Genomic DNA, 15,730 nt, shown 5'->3' on the forward strand with positions numbered 1-15,730 from the left:
TATTGAAGCTCTAAAAAATAAATTTAATAAAAAGTTTAAAATGACAAGTGTGCTAATCTAACCTTATGTCTAGTTACACTTATTATTACACTGTTTACTGTAAGATAATGTTTCAGCTGAGTAGTTTAAGTTGTTACATGTGTTGTTAGCACTGAAAAGCAAATCAGCTACAAAATTTTTTAGAATTGGACAACATTTTTCTCAAGATTTTAAACTTAGAATTTTAGTAACTTCACAGTTTAAAGGTTACACTCAAGTGCATTACTATTTGAAAAAAAGCTGATTTCATATGGAAATTTGCTCTTGGAGACTATGAGAGAGCTGCTACAGAAGACGACAGCTCTACAGAGTATTCTAGGAGAGTAAGCACTGAGCAGAGTCAGGAAAGCTTATTCCATGACGTTTCTAATGCTACTCTCTTTTAACTCTTTCAAAACACAAATTGCTGTAACTATTCCCTCATGTAAGTAAGGGGCTAAGAGAAAAATAGATCAGAGTATGATTATCACTACAGCCCTTTGTGCCACACGCTTTGGTTCTTTGGAGTTAAGCATCAGTTCCAGTCTTGGAACTGATGCTCCTGCACAACTCCCTATTGCTCCTTCCTTACTCATCCTGCTTCACGAGAACAAGCCATTCCCAAAGTTTCTACTAAACATCATGATGAACCACCTCAACAATACTATTAATCACCAGAGCTTTAATGTGTGATTAAAATCCTAAAGAGATTAGCAGCTGCCAACTAAAGAAGGGGAACTACTCTCATAATACTCTTCCTGATCATTCATAATCCTTATTTCTCTTATTTAAAAGAAGCATCCTTCCTGATTTTAAAATAGTGATATTTATATATATACATAAAATAAGAGACCATGGGCAAACAGCAAACAGATAATCAGCACAATCCTGAGGTGTGCTATCCATCTTCCTCTACAACAACAAGAACCAAAAAAGGTCCTCCAAATAAAGGTTAATTTTAGCTATAGAAAAAGTTACTTTACTAGACATGCTACAATATAAGGCACTGAAATAACAAATTCACATTTTGATTCAATACAGCTAAAATACTTTACACGTTTATTTATTTTATGAAACCTTTTCCATCAGTATAGACAAATATTGTTCAAAGTAATATGTAAAGCAAAAGCATACAAATAAACAAAAAAACTAAGAGAAAATAAAGATGGTTTTGGAAAAGGGAGGAATGGACAAGTCACAGCAAATAAACATCATGCAAATAAGTTGTTTTCACCACTGCAATGACCCAAGATCAATTCACTTACTAGCCATCTTTCCTTTTTTCTTACAAAAATCTGATGTAGAACAACATGGAAAATCATTACAAGTTTAAGTAACAGCTAGCTATCATGAAGCTGTACATATGGTATGTGTTGATGTATTATTTTAGACTTCATAGCTGTATTTTATTTTGTACTGTACTAAACCATACTAAGTAATAGATTTTAGCAAATCTGAAGAACAGTGTGAAGACAAAATGCCTGCTCTTTTAACTTACATTATGAAATATTTGTTCACTGAGAAATGCTGAAGGACAAAATCACATATCCTGGGGAATATGTAGGCATAGAGAATTAACACCAAAATATGTTTCTGTAGATCTACCACATAGATATTTTAGTCCTTTTAGTACTCTGCTGAAAAGTTTAGGGCCTCATTCTGCAAAGGTCTGTGTGTTCCAATCTCCCAGTCAAGAAGTGTGCTAGACACTCGGCATCACCTTTAATATCTATCACTTATCCAAATTTTATATATTTCAGAGGTGGAAGGCAGTCTGCAGTACCTTGATTTTAAACAACACAATATCACAGTAAGAGCATCAATAATTTATAGTAGGCTTAAGTTTGCATGACCAGCAAAACCAGAAGATCACAGTTTTCACAGGATTTTTGTCAACATATTAAGGGGACACTGTCAAGCAGATGAGATAAAAACTAACTTGTTTTTATCTACTCTTATTTTTAGAGAGAGAGTAATGGAGTTTTTATTTGATGCTTTGAGCATCTTTGAAATAATTTTTTTAATGCACAAAATTAACAAAGCTGTTCATTCTGCCAGACTAGAATAAGAAACCCACCAGTGACACAAGCACAGAGGAAATGAATCCATCTTTCCTCACAGACCCTAAAGCAAAACATTAAGTTGGGTTTCAGATTGCTCCTACTATTATTAAATCTTAATACGATTTAATGCAATTCATTGTTATTTTAAGCACGTATCTACTTTAAAATTTAGATTACTAAAAGACATTCACATTCTGCTTAAGACTGCTAGCTGATTTGCGATTATTAAATGAACTATGTTGCCAATAGGTGTTTTGTTAAAGCATATCTGACGATTTTAAAAGTTACAATCTTCAAAGAATAACAGGAACAACCTTAAAGATATTTAACTCCCTTCCCTTCCTGCTAATTAATCTCTGCCAAAAGAGATTGTGAATTAACAAGTTTCAGTCCTGCTAATTAACAAGTTTAAGGTGTTCGATATCTATGGGGGAATTAAATTCAGGAGATGAGGACCTTTCACTGACAGTGTCTGCCCTTCAAACTCTCAGGATTCAGATCCAGGGATCTTTCACAGTAAAAGCATCCAATCAGATAGAAAGCATGTTGCAAGAGAGTTAAAACTCAACTTGTATAAAGTTTTAGAGACCAGTATTAAGACATTGCATTTGATAACGAGTAGGAAGTCCATAATACAAACGATCATGGAGCACTCATGATCAGACCACTATATTTTGCATTAGCTGCTATTTCTGACTACAGTCACAAGTGCATGGAGAACCATACAAGGATTCACAGTCTTCTTTCAAAGAGCAGATGATAAAATGCAGCAAAGTCTTCTGAAACTTCAGTGTGAAACAAGGATATAGAACAGGAAATACAAATCAGGAAACACAATCAGCATACTCATGACACCGTGGTCCACATGTCTGAGCTATCTCCTCTGGGGCCTCATACTGTGTTACTTTTAATGTGAAATCCTTAGCATTTAGATAAGATAGGTGACACAAAAATACAAATAAATTCATTAGAAATGTACAATGGACTGGACAGTGCAGAGCGAGACTACGGAAGAGTGGGTAAGCATTCACCCAGAACTCCACACTTCACATCTCAACACCAGACCTCAAGTGATGTGTAATTTGTTTACTTCTGTAGGCAAATACAAGCTAGCTTTAAATCAAGTAGCTCAGGCTCCACAGCCAAGCTCATGACTGAATGCCAAGCTGAATAAATAGTTTTGAAAAGCTGGAAAGTAGTTATACATCTACTCCATGCTGAGCTCTGGGCAGCCGTGACTACGTTGCCATGAGAGCTAGTTGTTTAAAGCAAGAAGAAGATTGCCCACACAGCCTACAGTCATCCAATATCCTACTTAACAACAACAAAGGGCCATAGCCAAAGGTTCAAATTACAGATGCAGATATCGTGATTACTTTTAAAGAAGGGCAATGGAACATGAAAAATACCAGCCTTAGATGGTGAGATCAGTAAACTTCAAATGGCATGTCTGGCTTTTTTCAAATTCCATGTAGAGCGAGTGACCCCATTTTACTTACTTACAGAGATATAAGCCCAGAATAAACATTGATTTCATTGTACTGAAAACAAAATTTAGTTTAGGTTTTCATCATTAACTTTTGTACTGTCATAAATGCAGTATGAGAACTGAACAAAAAGACTGCATTAACTGTCACAATCGGATTTCATCTTTTTTTTCAATTAGCAATTAAAGTTATCAGTTTCTCTTGGATGTCTACTTTTGAAAATGTGTCTGCGTTATTCATTTTGACAGTGTCCCTTTAAGGCAAGGAATCAACTACTCACTGTGGGGCCCTCTACCGAACAGTATGTATGTCTAACTGAAAACATAAAAATCTAAAAAGGCTATTGAATATGAAATTTATTTCTACGTAGGTTTGTAGTACTTGCCTATATTTTACAAAGCAAACAAGTAATTTTGCATTTTAGAATAGGAATATAACATAACATACAGGTCTTTACTGGTGATTAATTTAATGTAAAGTTACGAATTTACACTAAATTAATGAGCAGTGGTAATGCTTTTAACAGGAAATGATTTCTCTGATTTATAAAGGGACATTTTCATTACCTCAAAATATTTCAGATCTCAACAACCACCTTGCAATATTTTTTTCTGATATCTGCATTTCATTTCCTGGAGTTACATATATACATATTATCAGACTGACATTTCCATTATGATTTCACTGACAAATAAATGTGGGAAACACAGGTTCTTTTTGTTCTTTGAATAATATATAGCTAGTGTGAAACTTACGTTACACTTAATTCCTGTGGTGAAGACCTAATTAAATCATATCTAAAACTTACCTTGGGTTTGAATGCAATCAGTTTCAAAACCATTTCAACAGTGAACACTCCTGTGAAAACCATATTCATAATGTCCATTGCATCATTAAAGAGCTTAGACTGTCCATAATGCTGTGAATGAAAAAGACAATACTTTTAAAAGTAAAGGCTTTAAAATATTAAGTGAATATTAAGGCAGCCTAAGACAAAGTTGGCAAAATGCAGCACAGGAAAATATTTTCTAACAGTATTTATGATGCACACCTATAGACATACAAGACTAGCTGAATATCTCTGGTTAAGAATGGAGTTATTTAAATCTATTCTGTTTAGGCACCGAGTGGAACAAAATTGTCATTCCTCTGCATCCTAAGGGAATCTCCAGAGAGATGGTTTTGAGAGGAAAACCATTCCCTCAAAAAAGGAGTATTACTTTTCTTATCAAAATCTGAAATACTACAGTAAAGAAAGACACAACTTGGAGAAGTAGATAAGAGAAGTAAGTGGCAAAGAACTGCATCCATAATGTAGAAAAAGTAAAACCATGCAAAAACACACACGTATATATAGATATACAGCTAATATATGAAAACACGTTTATATGAGGTTTGCATTAACACACAAAACTAGCGTTGCTCTGTATATTAAGTTTTCAGACTTCTGAAGAAGATAAAGACACAGATGATAGAAATATGATAGAATGGTTTGGGTTGGATGGGACCTTTAAAGATCATCTAGTCCAATCTGACCAAATAGAAAGTAGCACATATACAAAATGAACACAGAACAAGTAGGGAAACTACACAGAGGTGAAGTAATTGCTTAAAGGCACTGCATAAAAGACTATATTAGATAAAAGAATGTAAGGGGTTGAGAGTAACATTGCCTAACAAAATTAGACTTTTCAGATTTTCTTGCACATGAATAATCTTGGGAATACACACATATAAGTTAAATTACACTGCAGGTACAAAATAAAGCTCAAAGTGCTTGATTAGGTTAGGAAGACCTTTATTAACATCAAGCTGTTTTAAACAATTTTACTTCAGAGAACTGATGAACAGACTAGAACATGTCACAGAAGAGTACTATGATCAGAGGTGCTTTTTAAAAAATTTCAATTCATAAAAAAATGCAGGTTGCCATAAATTAAAGGCATTATATCACCCATATCCTCCCCTGCAATCTATGCCAACAGCTTCAAAAGAGCTTCTGGTTTTCCTACCTGCATAGCCAAGCAAAGTGTGTTCAGCATGATGAGGACAAACATGATGTATTCAAATCCAGTAGAATTCACCACATACCAGAACTTGTACTGGTAAGGATTTTTTGGAATATATCTACGAAGAGGACGTGCCTTCAAGGCATATTCTACACACTGACGCTGTAAAAACAAATACATCAAAAATTGTCAGACTATACCTAACAGTTAATCAACTGATAATATAATCAATAAGTGCAAATTATTAAATATAAGCCTTAAAAATAGGCAGTCTATCTACTTGATGTAGGGGTTTTTATTATTAAATGTTAGTAAAGTAATCAAGTACCTTACCAATCCTCACTTGGTTATTTACAACTGTATCTAATCATATACACTACTCAGCCACATACAAAGACTCAAACAATGCTCATGGAAATTCTGAAGTGTTTCACCTTTATACAGTGTAGTAGTATACAGTAATATACTGTAGACTATATGTATGTATATGTACAGTATATAGCATGACTATTAATAACATCACTATTAATTCATCTACAAGTCACACTGTCTTTACTAAGTTTTCAGCCACCAATGTAACTGCATAGCATAAAATCCTAGAGTCATTAAAATAAATGCTGAGGAAGTATTATTCCTTATAGTTCAGTTAATCTGCCCAGCAAAATCATGTCACATATATAGTAACATCATGGATTCAACTCCCTACTCTATTAGTGCCTGAAATCTTCATGTACGCTGGGCCTTCCACTCGTCTTTTGACGAATGCTTACAAAAGCTGACTGATAGGGCACAAAATGCACAATGAATGCTGGCTAATGTTTCACGCTTAATTTTGTTGAAGCGTGTTACAGTCAGACAAGAGTACGTGAGAAATCATGACTGGTGACTGATGAGTTTCTTAGACAAAGGATTAAACAGTAAAAGGGGACAGCTTTTAAAAATTTGAATCTGAATATCCCCTGTGAATTTCTAAATAAAGAGGGAAGGGGGGGGTGGAAATAGAGTAGAACATTTTGAACTTTAAACACTTTCAGACTATTCAGAACACAAAATTTATTTTCCTGTTCTTATTTACTGTATTTCCTGTTACTTATTTACTTCTGCCTATGAATAAGCTGACAAGTGTTCTACTCTTCTTAATGTGAGCAACAAGTGAGACACTATGAAGGTAACAAGCTTAATGTAATACCTTTCACAACAAAAAGACTGATATGTTGGGCTTATGGGAAGAGGAACACCCCATGACCTGAATACCAGTTGACAGCATTTACGACTTCCATTTTTTACCAAGATATGTGTTTGGTGCCCTCTTCTGACCCAAAGCAGAAAGGAAGCTCTTCATGCATAAATAAAAAAGGATACTTTCAAAAGTTAAGAGTTCATTATTTATTTTAACCTGATTTTTGTCCAGCTCACAGTTCTTATACTCTTGTTCTCCCTGTTCTTGGAATGTAACAATCACAAAACCAACAAATATGTTCATCATAAAGAAAGCAATAATGATGATATAGATGATGAAGAAAATGGAGATCTCCACTCTATAGTTGTATACAGGTCCTACATTCTCGCCATTTGAATCAATGGCTTTGTATAGCAGCCTGAAAAACAAACAAAATTTTATCTTTATTAGAATTAAAATGACAAAAGAGAGAAAAATACGCAGACTTGTAGGACAGGTTTCAGAAATGGTCTGCTGTGTATTGTTATCTTTTTCTAGTTACTGACAGTGCTTACAAGCATATCAAAACCAAAAGAATCACACCACACAATGTTATATGTTTTTTTCCAAAAGAATCAAGGTAATGACCAGATGGTTGTTTGTTGTTTCTTTTTTTCCCTCCACATAAAGCTATCCTCTAAGACTTTCCTGATTTAGGGAAACAGCGAGTGGTAGTTTGTTCTTTCTGGATTTCTCTATGCAGTGTACTACTGCCTGATTTTTTTAGTAAAAGTTTTACTCAAAGGCCTAAATCTTTCTTATTAGTATTATTTAACGGGCATTGATGGATAAACATCTAAAAGGATTACTATTACTTCCATTATAGCAAAAGTAGCTGAAAGATTAGGAATCAAACAATATAAAAGAAGTTTGCCCTTTATAGATACAGGTGAATGAAGAAATACAGGAAAAGTGCACAGATTCCGAAGGATAGTAAGTTGTTTTGCTTCCTCCATTAATAACTTTTTATATCATCTTCTTAAGACTGCTCTGTTGCACAGAAATGCCTGGTAAATGAGAACTGTTCTGGAAAATGTAACCGTCTTAACAATGCTGTGAAAACATTGAGAATTCACTCACGCTGGCCAGCCTTCAAAAGTGGATACTGTAAAAAGGGCCATCATAGCAGAGAGAACATTATCAAAGTTGAAATCACTATTTTGCCAGACCCTCTCTTTGACCATTGGACTATCAACATCTCCATCTTTATAAACGATGTATATCCCTCTGTGGGAAAGAAACAAACTGTCATTAGTGAAATATTTAATTAGCCTCAGAGTTACTTGATGCACTATTCAAAACAGTTTACTCCTTCCCTAAGCTTGTTTTATTTCCTTGCTCACCCGTGTTTTCTGGTGGATTTAAGATGATCATTCCAATTTACACAAACCTAAATGGCCTGACACATGCCTGCCCATATCTGCTACAGTTTAAATTATTCAGAATGTAATGTGTCGCATTCTTAGATCAAAGATGTTCTCACCGGCATTCCTCAGGATTCTGTTTTGCCTCATCGGTGCACCTGTAGAATTTTCCCTACATATAAAACAAAGAGCAATGACAAAATACAGAATATTCAAAATAAACACATTGATACTATGCTTGGTTCAGAATGGGACCAACTCAGTTCTAGCAGCAAGCCACCAAGAATTCAGCTCAGCTTTGCTTTCCCTGACGCAGTGTAAGTTTTGAGAGCGTCTACTTACCTTGAACAGCTGCACTCCAATACAAGCAAACATGAACTGCAGCAGAGTTGTAACAATCATTATATTACCAATAGTTCTAATAGCCACAAAGACACATTGAACAACATGCTGGAAAGAAAGGAAAAGAATATGTATTTTAATGCAACGTGTTACTTAGTATCACAGAATACATACCGTACAAGTCTATTTTATCACACTCAGATTATTTTTCAAAATTACTATTTTTGTATTGTCAGTATTACACCTACTACCATAATTAAACTTGTTTTCTAAATTTGTCTCTATGTTTGTTGACATAGACCCATCAACATCAACTGACTAAAATTTACATAAGCACTATGGAAAAACAACTAAAATATTGCTCTGACATGTCGGTTCACAGCAAGTATTACGATCAAAATGTGCTCCTCATGGCACTGGTGTTCCTCCACATATAAACTGCTTTAACTGTGGGCAGAACCTGGCCTGGTATGTTTAAGAATCAGGAACTGTTTTATGTCCTTGCCCTGTGAATTTCTCTAGGCAATTTTTTTTACGCAATAATTTGTAACCTGAGGCAGGACTGAAGAATCAGGCCAACAAAAATATAACTTAAAAAATAAAAATAAACACCTTAAGTCCTTTTGCTCTGTTTATTGCCCTTAGAGGCCTCAAGACTCTTAAAACTCTGAGGATCTTCACAACTGAGATAGCACTTGATCTAGACAGAAAAAAAAGTTATTCTGTTACTTTTAAGGTAACTGATTTTATTACTAACAATAACAATGTTTTTGCAACTTATACATGAAATTTCAAAACAGTCTCAAGATACATATATGAAATTTTTTAAAGTATTTCTTTATTGATCCTTTATTAATATTAGAAAATAGTATCAATCTCAAACACCATAAGAATTCGTTTGATTTCTGGAGCAACTTAGAATTAACAGCTCAGAATCTTGTCTGACACTATAATGCAGTTAAGTTTGATCAGGAGCAGAACAGTCCCCAAAGTATTTTTCGGTGTTGACAAGCTCTTTCAAAGACAAATCAATGAATACCTTAATTTCCAACCAGGTGGGGAAGAAAATATCTCAGATGACTCACATTCTCTTTAAGACTGCATTTTGAGGAAATAATAGCAGACAGCCTTTTAAAGAACATACTGTGAAACTGAAAGCTTGTGTAATAGGTATTCTAGTACAAGCAGAACACAAAGTGGGAAGCAGTTGACTCACACCCAGCCCTTGCTCTAAGTCACTAACCGTTTCACAGATGATTTTAAATGAGCCACAACTGCTCAGTGAATCAGTAAGTATCTTCAGACTCTTTTATTATGTTTAGCCTAATCCAAACAAAGCAAAAAAATCTCTTCACTACCACTTACAGTCCTGATTAAGGTACAACTTCTCTCCCCTTCAAATACTGTCGAGTTACATATCCCAGTAGGTCAATGCTGAAAGAGCAAGCTCATAGAACTAGATTGTAGATGTGTCAATAGCACAAAAGAAGGTCTATAAATCTCCTCAAGCTCCAGCAATTACTTGCTACATGATAGAGTGTCATGGTGCTCTTCCTTGTTCTGTTGGTAATAGTGGGAAGTAGTAACTTGTTTCCAACCCATACTAGCAATGAGTTACAACACTCTCCATATAAAGCACTACCTGTTGCCAGTCCCAACCCTGACTACTGATACTGAGCACCCACACACAACGGGAGGAACAAAAGAAGCTGAGACACTGATTTCAGTATAAAACCCAAAGCAAAAATAAATCATTCACATTATAAGTATAGTACTTACTGAATACCAAATGATACCAGAGAAACACCCACAACCAGCAAATCCAGTAAATTAAAATAATTCCTGCAGAAGGACCCTTTATGAAGGAATGCTCCAAAAGCTGTCATCTAAAAATAGAATTGTTACATGTTTAGTCGATATTTCAATTTATTCAAATTCACATTTAGGCTGTTTACAAGACACTTGCCTAAGAGTGTGAATGCATACAACATTATCTCACTTTCTAAAAGCAACTGAGATATAAAACAATCCTACTATGTACATTAAATCTTTCATTTAAATCAAAAATTCTGCTCAAGCAACACCAGCAAATGTGTTAATTGTTCCGATGTCAACAAATGTTATATTTTGTGTAAGAACTGATTAGGCTGTGATTACACTGAATTGATTTGGCCTTTGTTAGAAAAATGACAAGAATCATAAAATTTTCATGCTTACTAAACGGTAAAGTACAGATCCTGACTCCTAATGATTCCTACTATCTTGAGAATTGAAGGAGCTGAAAATGTACTGCAAAAACCTGAGAGTCAAATCTGGTACAGAACCAGCACAAGGCTGTCATAAGGCAGCATTATACTGCTATTTGCCTTTGGCTCACAGGATCATGAGTGGGTATCTTGGAATAACCTGGATCAACCCATAGTCAGTTCTGCATTATGTGTGGACAAGGGTCCCCAAGTTTTGCTGGTCTGTGGGGAATATCAAACATTACTCTTCCTACTGGACTTTCTCTTCATTTTTTTCTTTCTGTACCTAGATTAAGATGAGAAAAGCACACACAGTGTACCTTGTGAAGGAACTTGCATGCATCATTTGCAGGTTTCATTAGAAGCCAGTGACAGAGGCTCTATTAATTATGGCTGCAATCTGGGCAGATGTTCTCAGGTATCACAAAGCTGAATTTGGCTCCTAAATCTATGAATTAGACCCTTACCATAACAGCAAGTAACTACCAGTTAAGAAATGCACAGAGGAATCCAGTTAAGTTATTAGAAGCACGGAGTCTGCACTTGAGTAGAATTTTGCATGGGTTTTTCCATAGTTATGGATTAAGACTGAAACACTGGAACTAAAAACTTAAAATTAAAATAAGGATACCTTTGAAAAATACCTAGTAGTCAGTTCAGGCACACAGATTCTAATTTCCTCAGCCTTAAGGTCCTCTTAAAAAGACCTGAGTACTCTCAGCTACTCATTGTTTTCCACAGATAAGAAAACTCAATGCCAGCCAGAGAACATCTGATATAGGTTTTAAACCCATTACTTTCTACTCTGTTCTGTTCCTCAAGATGGAGTAAAATGATTTTATTTCCTTTCCTCTTGCAGCAGACTACTACATCTTTCAAGATTGTTCCGCAATGTAGAACAGAGCTACTGTCAATGGGCATCTCAGTCTACTGTGTCACTACTCACATGCACAAATTTGCAGGACTTTTGCATGAAAACCCATCAGTGTCAGTGAAAGTATGTATCTGCAAAGGAATGCAAACTACAAAAGACACATTTTTCTTAAAAGCTCTTTTCTCCTTATTCTCATGCTAAATTTTCTTTTGTTGTGATCAAAATACTAAATGTTCCTCCAAACTAGAAGAATAAAAATCCTAAAGCTTTAACCTATGCCATGACATAAGAGATATAATACAGTTATATTATAAAATTTCAAATAAATTCCTAGCTCTTTTCACTTACAGCTGTACTGAGTATGGCTAAACCCATTAAAAACAGTGGGAGTTGAACACTAAAATAACCCTGAATATCAACTTATATCAATCTACAAATACTCATCTACACTGTAGTATGTTATCAGTCAGCAGCACACAAAGTTTCATGTAAAGACTCCCACAAAAGATACATTGACCTAAAAATACAGGTGAAGTACATATTTCCCCATCTTTATATGGAGATTCATATTTCAATCACTACAAATCCCAGCCTAAGCATTTGACTAAAACTCTCTATAGCAAATCATTCTATCCTTTGCACAGATCAAGACCAAAGCAAAGCCTAGAGCGGATTTTGAGGTGGTGAGCCCTGTCACACAGCCTCCACTGGAGCAGATGCTGCAGGACACTCCCTGAGCTGAGTGCCTGGGGCACCACAGTGCTGCTCCTTTCCTCCCACCTGTAACCCCACACCAGTGGGGGCTGATTTAAATGCTGTGGCATTAGCACCGCTGGGGCAAGGTTAAAAGCACAAGGCCCTAACCTGATCTTTGCTCTGATGTTTTCATGTTTCCCAGGTACTGCAAACGGGATGGTAAACTGAATTTCAATGCCATGTAGGGATTACGTAAGAGAATTCTTAAATGCTTTAGACTGATGTTGCACCTTTTCTGTTATTCATATCCTCATTCATATACTCGACACCACATAATGTGGAAACCCTCACGTCTGCAGAGCAGTCAATCAGATAGAGCACAGACACTCCCCACACGCTGAGAGTTATTCTGTCTTAATGCTTGTTTTTTGGACATTTACGAGTTTCTTCACTGCAGCTGATAATATTGCCTCTAATTATCTTAATTTCTGTTTCATATACTTTTTACCTGGAAATTAAGGAATGCTATCGTTACCGCAGGTCTAGTCTTGAATCTACTCATTGCAGAACACACACAGCTTCTGTACAACTCGGATACTGTGGAAAGCACAGCGCAAAACCCAGCACAGAAGACATGAAGGACTCCAGCCATAAGCAAGCACAGCCAGTCTCTGAGACATGTTAGTAAAGCAGGCACTGTATACGTACGTGTGTCATGTTGTTCTTGTCCATTATATTTTTTATAGTACAATTTATTTTCCTTTATAAATACGTGAGTGCACTGCACAGCAGAGCTTCCTGGAGAAAGTGGAGTCAGAAGCATTGGTATTTTTGGCTACGATGGGCTTTTTGTTTCTTTGCAATATGCCAGATTTCAGCAGCCCAAACTCTAGAGCCTCCTATTTCCTTTTCTTGAGTCGCTCATTGTCAGAATCTTTTGCTTTTCTTAACAGTAGGAATGTTGCTTTTTTTAACACATGCAGTTATTCCTCTTTATGCCGTGCTTTACAATTCCTCTCTCTCCTAGAGAAACACAATTGGAACTGTAGGAGCTATACAACCTGCTGCTCAGAGCATGTGGAAGTTTACTGACTCTCTTCTACCACAGAAATGGTGGTAACGTATTTTGTATGGCTTCTCAAATTCAGAGTTGGGATCTAGTTTGATCTAACACTACAGTTCTTTTCAGTGCTTTATTCTTTCCTTTAGTTTGGCCTTTCTCTAGCAGCAAAAAAACTGGATATTTATTTTAGAATGCTACAAATATTACAAGATTCATCAATTCTATAGCAAGCTCCTCACTACTGAGAATGAGAAATAAGGGGATAAACTTAAGTCTGGGAGAATATTCGCAAGCATAAAAATAGTCCACTTCTTACAGTACAGCTTATCTTGTAAACAGCCCAAATATTGCATCAATTAGTATTATTCAAATCGCATTGTAGAGAGTATGCATAGCAATGTGAGCAAAAGCTGGGAGAAGAGATTTTTGTTAAGCTCAATTCTCAACTGGAAATGCAAAGTTTATGTACAGATTCTTAGTGTACCAGAAATTCTTAAATTCACAGATCAGGGTTACTCAACCAAAAACTCATGGTGAATATGCACAGCATGAAACTTTCAGGAATCATGTAAATCTCTGAAAAAATATTTTGAAAATATCCACAAAAAATTTTCATTTCTTTGTTGAGCATTTTCTTACATGTGAACCTAATCCTCAGTTATATGGCTTCTTTGCCAGAGTAAGCCTCATACATCTAAAATCAGAGTAACCCCAATGGATATTCTTAATAATCAGTACACAAACTATACATTAAAATGCCAATTTTTGACTCATGCATGGGTAATACATTTAAGCAAGCATATTAATGCCTTTCTGTGTATTTAAATGTATGCCCAAGATAAACACAAAGTATCTTAGTATATAGATAAATGCAAGATATCTTGCAAGTCCTATTGCAAGAAAATAGTTATCTACTATTTTAGGTCTGTGAATATAGTTCAGCAAGAGAAATGACAAATTACATGCTCCCTCCTTAAAAGACTGATTATCTCTTTTGGAAATGCCAGAGCGAGGAGAAGGAAAAGCTCATGCGTAGTGAATTATTTTTCCCTTTTCTGACAACTGTAAGTTTAAAAAGGGTAAAAAATTGATGTAATGATAAAAAATCAGCTTCTTCATGCACCCAATGGTAAAAAATAGCCAATCAAAACTATGAGGAACTGTCAAATAAAAAAATCCTCTGGTTTAAAAAAAGTTTAGCTTTGATCGCTTAGAGAAAAGGCGAAGAACACTTCAAGTGCCTTTTCTTGGCAGGTGACACACAAGGAAAATCCTTTTAAACAAACTTCCTTTAAAAACCTGTTACCTTCAAAATGATCTCAAATGTAAACATACTAGTGAAGACATAATCTGCATACCCTAGGATCTGGAAGGTAAACAAAAAGTTACAAACATTATTGCTAAAGCTGCTTTTGAGCTAACAAGGATCAATTAACAATGCATTACCTTTAACAGGATTTCAACAGTAAAGATGGCTGTGAAAGCATAGTCAAAGTAACCAAGTATCTGCAAGGTATAATATGTGGCACAGTAAGAAATCCATCTATTAATAAATTTTTACAATTTAGACCACATGCACAACAACACCTGAATTAATCTAAGTAGATAGATGGGGAATGTAGACAAAGTAGCTTAAAATGCCACTGTGCTAAGATATTAGATTTCACCCCTGAAGAGTCAACAGGACCCCATAAGCAACACTTTCTTTCAATTCAGACTTTCCTCTATCAGCTTTCACAGGTACGTTCTTCAGCTTTTAGAAGAGATACAGAATCTTAGACAAAGAATAAATCGCTATTAATAATGTCTTTCTTTTTTAACCAAAGTTTTGCATAAAAAAAGCCCTTCAATGGATGCTTCTAGATTGCACGTCATTCTACGTTCTGCCACATTATACTGTTCCTGTATAGACTGGGCTAGAGCATCACAAAGCAAATTAACAAATAACTAAATTACTTAAAATCAGCGCTACAACTCTTTTTTCTTGAACTTGGAAGATACAGCAGTGAATTATTTGTAGGAAATCTAAAAGGATCCACAAGAGTGACATAGTGATATGCAAACTTTTAAAAAGATTGTGGATTGATAGAGACCTCACTGCTGTCGACAGAAACACTGCCATATATATTTTAGTACAATCAAGATTTCACCCTTTCAAGGTGGCCATATCACTAGCACCTAACTTCACAATCTACGTGCACTGCAGTAGGATACTAGTTTAGTTTCAAGGATCTAGCAATCCAACTAGCAAACAGTTGTGCACAGAAACATGTTGCTTGCAGTTCAGCAACTAATAAAATGGGAAGGAGAAACAAAATAAAGAGACAACACACAAAGAAAGTATTCCTA

The 15,730-nt window shown here is 35.4% G+C and overlaps 1 protein-coding gene across 6 annotated transcripts in view; it reads right to left on the minus strand.

Moving 5' to 3' along the window:
- The window catches only part of CACNA1D (calcium voltage-gated channel subunit alpha1 D), a 198,837-nt gene that overhangs the window by 54,340 nt on the left and 128,767 nt on the right, over nucleotides 1-15,730 (minus strand). For 5 of the 6 annotated variants that reach the window (XM_074879365.1, XM_074879370.1, XM_074879368.1 and 2 more), the window contains exons 21-29: nucleotides 14,828-14,887; nucleotides 10,282-10,388; nucleotides 9,115-9,202; nucleotides 8,503-8,610; nucleotides 8,280-8,332; nucleotides 7,877-8,023; nucleotides 6,974-7,175; nucleotides 5,581-5,739; nucleotides 4,377-4,487 (exon numbers count right to left, since the gene is read on the minus strand). In XM_074879365.1, coding sequence (XP_074735466.1) covers nucleotides 4,377-4,487; nucleotides 5,581-5,739; nucleotides 6,974-7,175; nucleotides 7,877-8,023; nucleotides 8,280-8,332; nucleotides 8,503-8,610; nucleotides 9,115-9,202; nucleotides 10,282-10,388; nucleotides 14,828-14,887 — 1,035 coding nt within the window. Of the gene's footprint in view, nucleotides 1-4,376; nucleotides 4,488-5,580; nucleotides 5,740-6,973; nucleotides 7,176-7,876; nucleotides 8,024-8,279; nucleotides 8,333-8,502; nucleotides 8,611-9,114; nucleotides 9,203-10,281; nucleotides 10,389-14,687; nucleotides 14,748-14,827; nucleotides 14,888-15,730 lie in introns of all 6 variants that reach the window. The other variant, XM_074879369.1, reaches the window with a different exon arrangement.

Source organism: Strix uralensis, chromosome 10, assembly GCF_047716275.1.
Source record: "Strix uralensis isolate ZFMK-TIS-50842 chromosome 10, bStrUra1, whole genome shotgun sequence".
NCBI classification, from domain to species: Eukaryota; Metazoa; Chordata; class Aves; order Strigiformes; family Strigidae; genus Strix; species Strix uralensis.